General features: G+C 43.7%; 1 gene segment (V, D, J or C); it reads right to left on the bottom strand.

Annotated features, from left to right (window-relative positions):
* Window positions 1-3,376: 3,376 nt before the first annotated feature.
* On the bottom strand, window positions 3,377-8,659 carry LOC102793034 (Ig kappa chain V-III region MOPC 63-like). The segment is given in 4 exon segments: window positions 3,377-3,800; window positions 4,567-4,618; window positions 8,136-8,458; window positions 8,608-8,659. Coding segments are annotated over 4 exon segments (747 nt in total).
* Between the last annotated feature and the right edge of the window lie 4,270 nt (window positions 8,660-12,929).

Genomic DNA, 12,929 nt, shown 5'->3' with positions numbered 1-12,929 from the left:
ATAATTAGAAGTTGATGTTGAAGATAATTACTGAGATGTTGTGTAACAGTTTGGCCCCAGTGCAGGTTGTTGAGCTTCGGGTCATATGAGGACTGTGAGTGCGCTGATGTGCATGAGAGCTTTGCTAAAGGGAAGTGAAACACTGTGTGAGTGAGTGACTGGTGGAGCAGAAAAACATCTGTCAGAAAGTGCTTAAAGGAGAAGATCCTCTCTCACACAGTGAAGGCGTTACTGCCAGCTGTGCCGTGTGCTCCCTGTCCTCTAAGCTGATTGGTGTCTCCTAGGTGACGCTCGTCCCACCCTGACGGTGCTGCCCCCCTCCAGAGAGGAGCTGCAGCAGGGGAAGGCCACACTCATGTGCCTGGCCAACAAGGGCTTCCCCTCAGACTGGAGTCTGTCCTGGAAGGTGGACGGCAGCAGCAGCAGCGGCTGGGAGGAGGGCAGGAGCCCAGGGGTGCTGCAGGAGGACGGCCTCTACAGCTGGAGCAGCACCCTGAGGCTCCCTGCAGACCAGTGGGAGAAGGTGGGCTCTGTGACCTGTGAGGCCACCCAGGGCTCCCACACTCCTCTCTCACAGACACTGAGGAGAGACCAGTGTTCCCAGTCCTGAGCTGACTCGCTGGTTTTCCTCTGCAGGTCTCTCTTTCTGTCACTCATCTTTGTTTTGTTCATCATTTCACTGTTTGACACAATAAAGATTCATTCAAAGAAACTCTCGTTCCAACTCTGCTCTTTTTAACTTGCACAGATTGAGATCCTTTCACAATAAACACAGTTGTTTTTCACTCAGGGGTTTCAAACTCGTGGCCTGTGGGCCACTTGCTGCCCATATATTGACGTGAAGAAATAAAATGCAGTTTGTCCCTTGAAGTGACTTTTTCTGTTCGGGAGGGAAGTTTTCAGTGTCTTAGCTAATATCCTATTAGAGCGATTAGAACATGCTGTAGGTATTACAGGTACTGCACTGCAGTGGTTTGTATCATATCTATCTAATAGACTCCAGTTTGTGCATGTAAATGGAGAGTCCTCTTCACACACTGAGGTTAATTATGGAGTTCCACAGGGTTCAGTGCTAGGACCAATTCTGTTTACATTATACATGCTTCCCCTAGGCAGCATCATTAGAAGACATAGCATACATTTACACTGCTATGCAGATGACACCCAGCTCTATCTGTCCACCAATGATTAAACATGGGCGCTTCTATTTTAACTGGTGCATCCTTTCTGGTCTTTACAGTAGTAGTTCAGTGGGAGCAGAAATACTGATCATTTACACACAATTTATTAAGTTCAGCCTCACAAATCTGATCATTTTCTCTTTCACAAACCTGTCTGTGCACACAAATGTCTAAACATCTGCCCTCACTCACAAAACCTTAAATGTGCACCAATCGCTCGTCACATGCCCACGTGGGGTTTCCGCCACAGCCAGACAGATCCACAAATGTAAGCTGCTTTCAAGTCCCAATGTAAAACTGGGACATCTGGGCTTTCACTGTGTACCTGCGTTTTGTTTTGGGTTTTTAGTTTGTTTGTTTGTTTTTGGTTTATTGCAAATAAAATGGACATTTGTATGCATGCAGCAGGATGGTAAAGAGTAAATATACTGCAGTTTACAATACACAACAATAAACAATGCAGTCAAAATAAAAGTGCCACAGGCGCCTGCCTGGCCTTGTGCTGTGAGACAATGCAGGAAGTGGAGTGTTTTTGAGGCACACCTGGACAACATCACTGACACTGTGACATCCTACATCAGTTTTTGTGAGGACAAAGTTGTGCCAACTAAAACCTTCTGCGTATACAATAACAACAAACCCTGGTTTACAGGAAAATTCAGGGATAATGACGCCTACAGGAGTGGGCACAGAATCCTGTATACCCAGGCCAGAAACATACTGACAAAGGAGATCAGGGTAGCAAACACTAAAAATGGGTTTTCAGCTAACAATCATCTTTCCCCAAGAAACACTCTGTTAATTAATGACAGACATGTTGCCCTGACGTCTGCAGTAAAGAAACGAGTGTTGACCTATCTGCAAACATCACACGCTCCCTGGTGCAGGTCAGTGGATGATGCTGTCACAGGAATGCACTTCAAGCTGGAACACCTTGACTGCCCTGGTACATCCAGCACCTGCAAAGTTAGCAGTGGCGACCCAGTGGAGGTGTCCTACACAGATGGCTGCACAGCAAAAGTCAAGTGTGCCAAAACCTTAAGTTTGCAGATGACATCACAGTCAGGATCAGGTTCTGTCATCAGGGTTTGCTGGATTGTGTCTGTTTCCCAGGTGAGAGTGCCAATGGTGCAAGTGAGGGTCTCATTCTCAGGGGTAACCCGAGGGGACACAGAGAGTCCTGAAACATGGACGCTAACATAAAACATCCTTTACATTTTTCTTACACATTGTGAGATATTTTTAAGTCACTACATAGTTCATGTATTCGATGAAGGATGAATGGAGCGTGAGGTAAATATCAAAGATATAAAGATAGTGTTGAACTGAAAACAGGGAGTTTTCTGTGAAAGGAAGAAAATATATGTTGACAAAAGTTTCATCAGTGATGTGCTGAGGACAGTTACAGCTCACTGACTCTGTGTTTGCATGTGTGTCCTGCATCGCTGCTCCCAGACGTTATTTTTAAGAACTGAAAATGTCCACAGCAGGTTTCAGTACCGGCAGACTCGTTATGTTGTGTGCTCTGAAAAAGGTCAGTATGAAATACACTGAGTGCTTTGGTTTTTCCTCCAGACTCTTAGAATATGTAAGGAGGAGTGATTGAAGTAAACCTAAGATTTCAGCCATAATAAGTGTTGTTAACATGGTCTGAATGCAGGTGAGAGAAATTTTGGAACGTAGGATTGTAAGATTTAAATAAAAGAAAACTGACATAGTTGTGCTTTCATTTAAGATCAGGGGTGTCAAATTTAAATGAGTCGTGGGCCAAAGCTGACACTGTCATCTTATTGGACGGCCACTTTAGTGTTTAAGTAGTACAAAAAAAAAGAAGAAGAAGAAAGAACACAAATATTTCCTAAAGTGTTTTGTTTTGTTTTTTATTTAAATGTTGTATAACATGAACACAGATTCTTTTTCCTCCGTCTTAACTAACTGAAGCCTTTCATTGAACTGCCAAATAAAGTCATTGGTCCTCTCTGTCTGCAGACATGTAGCAGCACTTCTGCTGTCATTGTGTTCGTACTTAACAGAATCAAAATGCAGACATAAGTGAACACATTAGTCACTGAACCTCAGCATGTTTGTACTCTCTGCTCATGTTGCAGTCATATTAAATCATTTTTGGTTTTTTAAAGAACTTTTAAAGTCACTTCAATCTGTGCAAGTTAAAAAGAGCAGAGTTGGAACGAGAGTTTCTTTGAATGGATCTTTATTGTGTCAGACAGTGAAATGATGAACAAAACAAAGACGAGTGACAGAAAGAGAGAGACCTGCAGAGGAAAACCAGCGAGTCAGCTCAGGACTGGGAACACTGGTCTCTCCTCAGTGTCTGTGAGAGAGGAGTGTGGGAGCCCTGGGTGGCCTCACAGGTCACAGAGCCCACCTTCTCCCACTGGTCTGCAGGGAGCCTCAGGGTGCTGCTCCAGCTGTAGAGGCCGTCCTCCTGCAGCACCCCTGGGCTCCTGCCCTCCTCCCAGCTGATGCTGCCGCTGCCGTCCACCTTCCAGGACAGACTCCAGTCTGAGGGGAAGCCCTTGTTGGCCAGGCACATGAGCGTGGCCTTCCCCTGCTGCAGCTCCTCTCTGGAGGGGGGCAGCACCGTCAGGGTGGGTGCGACTTGTCCCACTGGAGGAGGACACAGAGAGACAATATGAAGAAATTTCACGCAACAAGAAGAGAACCTCCACCCTGTTGGCTGCAGCTGGGGAGGCTGCTGCTTCTGGTCTTCAGTGTTTCACTTCCCTCTCTGAGCTCACCAATCATTTTTCAGTTCAATCTACTTTTACAACAACAGTCGCCTCAAGGCGCTTTATACTGTAAGCAGGAAAATCTCAGTTTCATGAACAAAGTCAAATGTAGATTTACAGACTGCTGAACACGACCACAGGCTCACCTCAACATTTAGATATTCTTTAAAGCCTCTCTTTTACATCTCCAATAAACATACTAGTGTAGCATGTGCTTCAATCAGTCACATTATGATGTTAGAATGAGGATGTTACATGTCATTAAAAAGGAAGACAATACGTGCAAAGATTCCCAGGAAAAACCTTTACACACTCTTTCTTTGGTCATTATTAGGAAAAATATCATTTCATACTATAATATGTTTTCTTTGAGTCACATTTTTAAATCTAATCTTTGTGGACAGAATCATGAACTAAAGCAGCGTCTCCAATAACTAACAGTATTTTCTAATAACATTATAAATGATGGTTATATACACACTGTGAAAATGACCAGAGAAAAACGAGTTTCTTCATCAAACTAAATCTGCAAAATTATTCAAAATTATTTAAAAATCAGAAAATAAACCCCAATTTTTTAACCTTTTCAGCAAAATAATCTTGATTAATTTCATGTAGAAGTCAAAGAAACTTACAGTCAACGTCCAGCCTGGTTCCTCCACCGAACGTGTACCACAGTGATACAAACTGAGCGAGGCGTCGTACAAAAACCTGCAGAGAGACACGGCTCTCTGACTCTGAACACAGTCTGTGAAACAGCTGCTACAGGGAAATCCACTCAGAGTGACAGAAACAACAAGAAGAATTTAGTTTAAATGTAAAGCATCTTTCCTTCTCTTTTCAGTTTTATGTAAAAAAAGGTATTTAAAGTTCATCGCTGCACATTTATTATTGTTTGCTTCTTTTTTGAAGCCAAACCAGTCAAACGGTATCTTAGAGGCTGTTTGTCTTGACCAGTGTTGGGTAAGTTACTTTTAAAAAGTAATTAATTACTAATTACTTAATCAATATTGTATTTAAAATACTTATCTAATTACTGTGTCTGAAAAGTAACTTAATTACTCAATAAGTAATTTAACTAAAAACTTTTTAAAATATTGAGTGGACAAACAATAGAAATTAAACTCTTTAAATAATAAATAATTTTTTAAAGACGGAGACTCTACAGCAGCTGTAGCATCTCTTCCACAGTGTAGCCTGCAGTCATTCTTTAAGCTCACCTTCAGACGCTTTCTGTGCTGCTGAAGTAAAATCAGGTTTTGCTGCTCAGCAGGAGTTGCCGCGGTGATGGATGATGAACAAGCATCACTCAGAAGTGTTCGTCTATGCTCTCGTGTCAGGCGCTTCAGCAGATTACTCCTGCTATTAACAGCAGCCCATAGTTTTTACATATCACTGTAATGTTCTTGTCTGCTTGTTTCAGAAAAGTGAAGAGACGGGAGTATGTCCATTTCAAAAAACAGCCGCTCGCTTCAGTCCGACAGCTTCCGCTGTAGAAAACGACTGTGCAGCAAACTGCCGTGAAAAGACGTGAACCTGCACTACAGCGATGTTAAAGAGCAGAGTTTACTTCTACCTTTAGAAGATAAATTATTGAAATTAAATAATGATATTCAGCGAGTTTAATTATTTTAAAATGTAACGTAAGCACATTGTAAGTAACTGTAATTAAAAGACCTAAAAATAAACAGTAATCAGTTACTCTACTTTTTCAGTGGAAAAGTAATTTAATTACAGTAACGCGTTACGTAGTAATGCGTTACACCCAACACTGGTCTTATGTAAAGGACCTCCACAGTTACTGATGCCCACACTGGCTTGCACTTGGCTTCTGGCGGCGCCACGAGCATACAGCGGCTGATAGCGCTCCGGCAAAATTCTGTGTTTTTTTCTACGGCGTGTCGCGACCGAAGAACGATGCACACCAACCACAGCAGACAATTTCTGCTCTGAATCAGGAAAAATAGCCTGAATGGTCTCCAAAAACATCACCACAAGAGCCAGTGAGAAGCCCTGGTTCACTGCAGCGGTACATGCATGTCTGAAAGAGAGAGATGCTGCTTTCCACTCTGGAGGAAAACCGGCTCTCAGAACAGCCAGAGCCCACCTCGCTCGCGCCATCCAACATGCAAAGCGTGCACATGCACAAAAGATCCAGAGCCAATTCCACACCACAAAAGACTCTCACAGTTTATGGCAGGGCAATCAGGCCGTCACGCAGTACAAGCCTGCACCAAGCAGCTGTGATGGAGATACCACACTTCCTGAGAAGCTGAACAAGCTCTACACACGGTTTGATGCACTGAACAACACACAAGCAAAGAAAGCCACGCCCACCACCACCGACCAGACAATCTCTCTGCCTGCAGCCGACGCGAGGAGATCTCTCACCAAGGTCAACCCACAGAAAGCTGCTGGACCAGACAAAATCCCAGGGTGCATGTGTGATAGCAGACAAATCTCTCTGCAACTAGATACTAGATTTTCTGTCAGAGAGGCCTCAGTCCGTCTCCAGCACCATCAGGCTGAGCACAGGAGCTCCTCAGGGCTGTGTTCTCAGCCCACTGTTGTTCACTCTCCTCACACACGACTGCACCACCCTACACAGCTCCAACCACATCGTCAAGTTTGCTGATGACACAACCGTGATTGGACTCATCAGTAGGGATGGGTTCTGACATAAACGGTAGTAACCATACCGAAAAGCAGCGCACATTTCGGTGCTTTTTTTTTCCTGAGATGTCATACACTTTGGATTCTAGCCAATCATTTTACGTTTGCAAGGATAGTAGGCGGGCCCAGGTACGTACGTTCTTTTAGAGCAGAGCTACAGATTAAAAATGCCCAAGGCGAAGCGGTCAAAGTCTGGCTGTACTTCACAGCAAAAGATGCAAACTCAGCAGCTGCAACAAGTGCTTTAAGCTGATACTGTGATGCTGTCAAAGGAGGTAACACCTCGAATCTGCGGGTGTGGTGCCTGTTATCGACCCGGAGTTAGCAACATCCCCCAAAAACCCGAAGAGGAGAGTCCTGGCCCCTAGCCCTGCCAGTGTAGCAGAAATGATGAGGATGATGATGCAGCAGCAGCCGTTCTTCTCTGCGTGAGTAGCTTAATGTTGTTCGTGTGTAATTTACGTTGAGTAGGCTAACCACGTTATTACATTAATGCATGTAAGGTGAACTAGCAAACACTGTCGTAGTTACATGCGGCTGTCTTCTTGTTTGATGGCAGATACTCCCTTCACCCTGGACAAAAAGGCTAAAATGACCAAAGAAAAAGTGGAAAACAGTTAAACATGAGAGGTTTTTGGACAAAGTTTGTGTTTTTTCCATTGTTTAAGCACCAGTTCGAGCACCGTTTAAGCACCGGCACCATTTCAAAAGTACCAGCTTGGCACCGGTATTGGATAAAACCTAAACGATACCCATCCCTACTCATCAGCAGCAATGACGAGTCGGCGTACAGAGATGAGGGACATTAACGAACTCTATTGGACTCCGCACACCGCTGCCTTTGTAAATACAGATGCTGCTCTATGGTCAGTCCTACTCTCAGGAATCCTGCTCATGTTGTTTTTTTCACTGTAAACTGTAAAGCTGCTACGTTGGTCATTTCAAACCACTTCAAAGTCACTTTAAATCTCAATTGTAAAGTTTAGACTGTTATTAACTCTTTTACCTCATAGTGTACATTTACTCCCCTCACCTCAGTCTCAAAGTGTACGGTTATTCTTACTCTTCCTGTATTTATTGTTGTTCTTTTGCACTGAACCGGAGCCTCATCGTCTCGTCTCTCTATAGCAGAGATGACAACAAAGGTTACTTTGACTTTCTTCCAGGATCAGCGCTTAAATGGTGAATGCACTGGTTCTTCTACTCCAGGGGAACTTAAAGCGCTTCGTACAACACGCCTCACTGACACAACACAACATCCAGAACACAAAGAGCCACAAAAGAACACAATTACACAGGCTCAAGTTAGATTTTACCAAAGCGAAAACGTCTGCTGTGGTTATCTTGGGAATCGTCCTGATGTTCAGGAATTTGGGGTCATAATTATGTAAAAGTCAGTATGTCAGTGGGAAACTAAGCTGTGCACATTAATGCTGCTGATATGTGCATCTTACATTGGTGTGTGTCCATTGAACTGTGTCAGCCTGACTGAGGGAGGTTTTTGTACTACGCTGTTACGCTGTGTGAACACGTCTTGATTGTTCCACCATAGGACGCTCTGACAGTAATAAACTCCTGAATCTTCAGCCTGGACTCCTCTGATGCTCAGAGTGAAGTCAGTACCAGATCCACTTCCACTGAAACGATCTGAAACTCCAGACTGACGAGATGTAGCTTGATAAATCAGGAGTTTAGGAGCTCCTCCAGGTTTCTGGAGGTACCAGGAAAGCAGGTTTTTCTTATAGTAAGTACTGTAAACACTTGTACTGGTTCTACATGTGATGGAGACAGTCTGCCCTGCAACCACAGACTGAGCTCCAGGAGACTGAGTCACGATGATTTGTCCTGATGAACCTGGAAAAGATGGAAAAGAGGAGAAGGGTTACTGAGACAAAGCGTGGAGAAAGATGATCAGCATCCAAACAGAAGATGGAGATGGAAGAAGGTCACTGCTGCTCGTTTCAGTGTTCACGCTGAAGCCAAGCGCTCACAGAGAGTCTCACCCTGAACAAGGAGCCCCAGGGTGGCCAGCAGTAGAGTCAGTGACATCATCATTGTGCTGCCGGCGTGTCAGTGTCTCTGAAAAGCCTGGACACACACTGATCAACACTGGCCTCTTAAGGGCTGCAGAGAGGCAGGACACATATGCAAACACAGAGTCAGTCAGCTGGAGCCGTCCTCAGCACATCACCACCTCACTCGTGGCTCGACTCGCTGCACGCTCGTTTATATAAAGTCCAGTCTTCTCAGGATCGTCTACAAATCAAATGTATTTAATATAATGAATGTAAAGTTTGTTTTAATACTTCAACCCATCTGAGGGAAATCTGTTTTAGAAATGTTACTTAAGTAACCAGGAGTTATCCTGACAGAAACAGAATAAGTTCATAAAGTAAAATAAATCCTACTGTACCAAGCTGAGGTCAGGCCGCTGGGCTTTACTGACGCTCAGGTGAAACAACAACAGTTCAAACATCACCTTTCATTTGCTTTAATTAGGAACTCTCATTAGTTGGAAGCATTAAACATGTGTCTCTACAGAGACGCCAGCAACGTTTCTTTTTCCTGTTTAGTTCATGGCCACAACGAAGGATGGAAACTGCTCACAGCTGCGTCTTTGTCTCGTCACTGCTGTTTAATCAGGTGGAAACTTTCAACTTCATGAACATGAAGCCCCACAGGCCCACAGCCTGTTTTCACTTCCCTCTGTTAGAGTTCACGGGAGACTCAGAGCACACATCCAGACTGAAACACGCTGAGTTAATTCTTTCTCCTTAATCAAACTCTCCATTTTTAATGTCACCATTTGTTTTTTTAACCCACCATCTTCATTCATCTGAACTTTAACTCATCTACACTTTGTAGAGGTAGAGCAGCGGTGGCAGTTTGCCCAGGTGAACTGCTGTTTCAGAATAGGGCTTTGGAGTTGGCGTCACGCCGCAGTGCATTGTGGGAGCGCGGCACCTTTTTAGCAGGCTACGAATCAAAACAAACACACTGTGTTAGAAGGAAGATTGTGACCAACCACACTTACAAGCAGCTCAAAAGGCAAAGGACGTTATAGAGACCGGATGCAAAGAGACGGTACTTGCAAAAAACAGCGTGCACTGGAAATGTGGACCCGTGTGAAATAACGACCGTGGAGTAGAAACCCTGAAGACCAACCGCTATTGACTTACAATGATATATTTTCATACGTTGTCTGTGGAGTCAGTGCATACACGGCGAACCAATTTGGCAATTATAAATGTCTGGAGGCGCACATCCACCAAGGATGGGTACAAGATTTATCTTTTTTTAAGCCTCCACGTTGTGAATTCGCCGTCATTCAAACAAAGGTAAGTGAGCTCAAGTACTGCGAGTAAAATGCGTTTGATTTCCCCCCGAACATTCAGATTAGTGCAGCATAAATTCATTCATGAGGGGAAACTACAGTGAGAACATGTGGAGGCTGTTAGAGGGAAAACACAGTGAGTTCAGTGCACTGATGAGACATTGTCCTGAAGGATTTAGTCATTCTCTATGGTTAAAGAAATTGCACTAATTACTTCATATTTATTATAAATAATCCTAATTACACATCTTGCTTCCGTGTTTGTGTGCTGTGTAAGTAAAAATATTTTCTATTTTGGTTTTATACATCGATCTCCTTATCATATTAAGTGATTCATAAAAGTCGAACTTTATGCTTTCTCCATCTTGGAAGTGATGACATCCTTGCATTACATACTTTAGGTTCATTTTCTGCTGGCAGATTAAAACAAACAAAGAGAACAGGCAGATTTAGAACATGCAGCGTTGTACAGATGGACACATAAAAAGATGAAAAATCACATGTATGTGCTAACTTTCTAAACACTTTGTTACATTTGTGATAAATGGATTTGAAAGCAGATCAAACACATTTGTTTCGGCCTTGGCTCATAGTTCTTGTCTTTACATGAACTTTGTCTGTGTGTGTTTCAGGTCCTGCACTCTCAAAGACTGAATGAACCAGCATTGCAGCCATGGGTCACTGTGAGCATCACAGGGGAGGTTGAAGCCGCCCACTGCACCTGTAAGGCCGGAGTCGTGGAGACCTGCAGCCACGTCCCTGCTCTTCTGTTTAATGTAGAAGCAACAGTGTTGATCTGTGGCACAAGGACTGTTACAGATGAACCTGCATGCTGGGTTTTACTGGGTAATGTGACCAAGATACAGCCAGAGGTTGGCCATAAGAAAGACTTCTCCTCTTCAGCTGCCCAAAAAAAGTCTCTCAATCAAAACATAAACAGACCGTCTGTAGTGACAGGGAAAAGAAGCCGTCCTCAGAAAGATCCCACCTGCTGCTGTGGAGGAGTTGGATCAACTGATGGGAAAATATTTCTCCAAGCATAGTTCTGTTCTGAATAACCCACAATGTTTTATTTAGGGGGCATGTAAATAATTTGCATTTGCTGAATATGTACTTACTAAGTACCACTGTTCAAAAGTTGAATAGAGAAATAAATGTTTGTCTTTTTTAATTAAAAGCACTTTGTAGATCATCAGTTATAATGTAGAGTCAATGTCATGTATAGTTTACAAATGACAAAATGTTCACATAAAATCATGACAGCATTTAAATAATATCACCCACTATAGCAGTCTGTAATTTACTGTCTCTACATGTACAGCACAAGACTTTTAAGAGTGTTTAACAAGAGTATTTTCCCTGGTTTTACTGCCACACTGGGGCACATGTTCACCAAACGCAGCAAACCTTCACCATCTTATCCAGAAGGGTCACCTCTTCACCCTCACATGGAAGAACTAACCTGATTGGCATGCTGGTATGTAGCATGTGGTTTGAAGCAGGGATTTCGTAGTGCCCCATGTGTAGCGTTGGAACCCAGTCAGGATTTGTTTCATTCATTTCATCGGCTGCTTTGCTGCAATAATGAAAAACAATTAGCAACTCTATAAATAAAGGTAGTTTTACAAAATCACTCATTAGGATGTTTGTTCTAATTTGCTATGAGCTCAGAGCGCATTGAAAATAACACTAATAGGCTACAAAGAGTGATATGAACTTATCTTAACTGAATGAAACTGTCTGGAGCACCAACAGATATCTGTGGATGGTAGAGAACTGGAGCTCGTCTCACAGCTGCTCTCCAGGCTAGATGCTTCTTTTGGTAACATCTGATACGAGCTGCCTCACGTTGCTTCCAGGTGGGGAAAGAATAAAAAGATAAACCATTTTCCAGCTTATTCCCTTCACAATCGTGCGCTCTAACAACCAACAACACAGCAAGGATGAACCATTGCTGATGCTTTCGGTCCTTTAGCCCTTTGCTCGGCCTGCTAAAATGGCACCTCGGCGGTCACGCCCCCTCCCGTGACATCACGCTTCGAAGCCCTATAAACAGTGTTGGTCAAACAGATGTACGTAGACTTGCTTTTCAGGAAACCCAGTCAGTGTTTGGTGTTTGCTGATGCGTTTCTGTGCGTGTTGATTGTAACACGTCTGCGACGACACTTTGTGTTTCTGGGTGGAAAAGCTCCACCTGAGCTCTGAGAGCCGCCGGCCGGCAGAGATCGAACATCTGCAGCTGTTCATGAACCGGACTGACGGCGGTGGACGAGTTTTTATCTTGATAAGAAGATGCATGAAGGGGTTACGTGTACTAGAAAGAAGCTGTTTGTGCATCATTGAGCCCAGTGTACAGAGCTGTGATCTTGTATTTGTGACGCCCTCCTGGCCTGATCTCCTGGAAACCATAGCATCTACTTCGTGATACGAATGCTCTTTCTGGCTCAATAGAAAACCTTCATGAATGATATGGTTGATCTTTTTCTGACAGATTATAGGTCAACAAGTCATTTAGCACAGTTTAAATTCCCACAATCATTCTTCAACAAGGAGGCGAGGATTTGGTCAGCAGGTTGGTGTGCGCCTGCTGTCCCAGAGGTGACCTGCTGAGGCCCCGCCTGGGGGGATGTTCAGTCGATGGAAACATCATGCATACATGACCACGTGGTCATCCTGAGTAAGACATGGGTTATGGTCTCATCAGTTACAAAGCATGAAGGTCTGCTTTGGGTTCGCTGCCTTCGAGGAAAGAAAGATCAGGGAATTCAGGGTTACATCGTGAACTCGAGTTTCCTTTAGTTACAGCAGATTTCTCAATGAATTTCATTTCAAATAAGGTTCAAATGAGAAAAAGAAGGATTTGGTGAGAAATCATTTCGAGTGAGACGATAAATCTACATGATTTCCACATCGTAACAACGCCACTTATCTCAGGAGGCGTGGCTACAGAGGAGGTTCAACATCCAGGCTTGCTCTGCGTTCAGATCAGTG

The sequence above is a fragment of the Neolamprologus brichardi genome, chromosome 22, assembly GCF_056152115.1.
Source record: "Neolamprologus brichardi isolate AB-2024 chromosome 22, ASM5615211v1, whole genome shotgun sequence".
NCBI lineage: Eukaryota > Metazoa > Chordata > Actinopteri > Cichliformes > Cichlidae > Neolamprologus > Neolamprologus brichardi.
The sequence above is the reverse complement of the archived record's forward strand: the minus strand, read 5'-3'. Positions and strand labels throughout refer to the sequence as shown.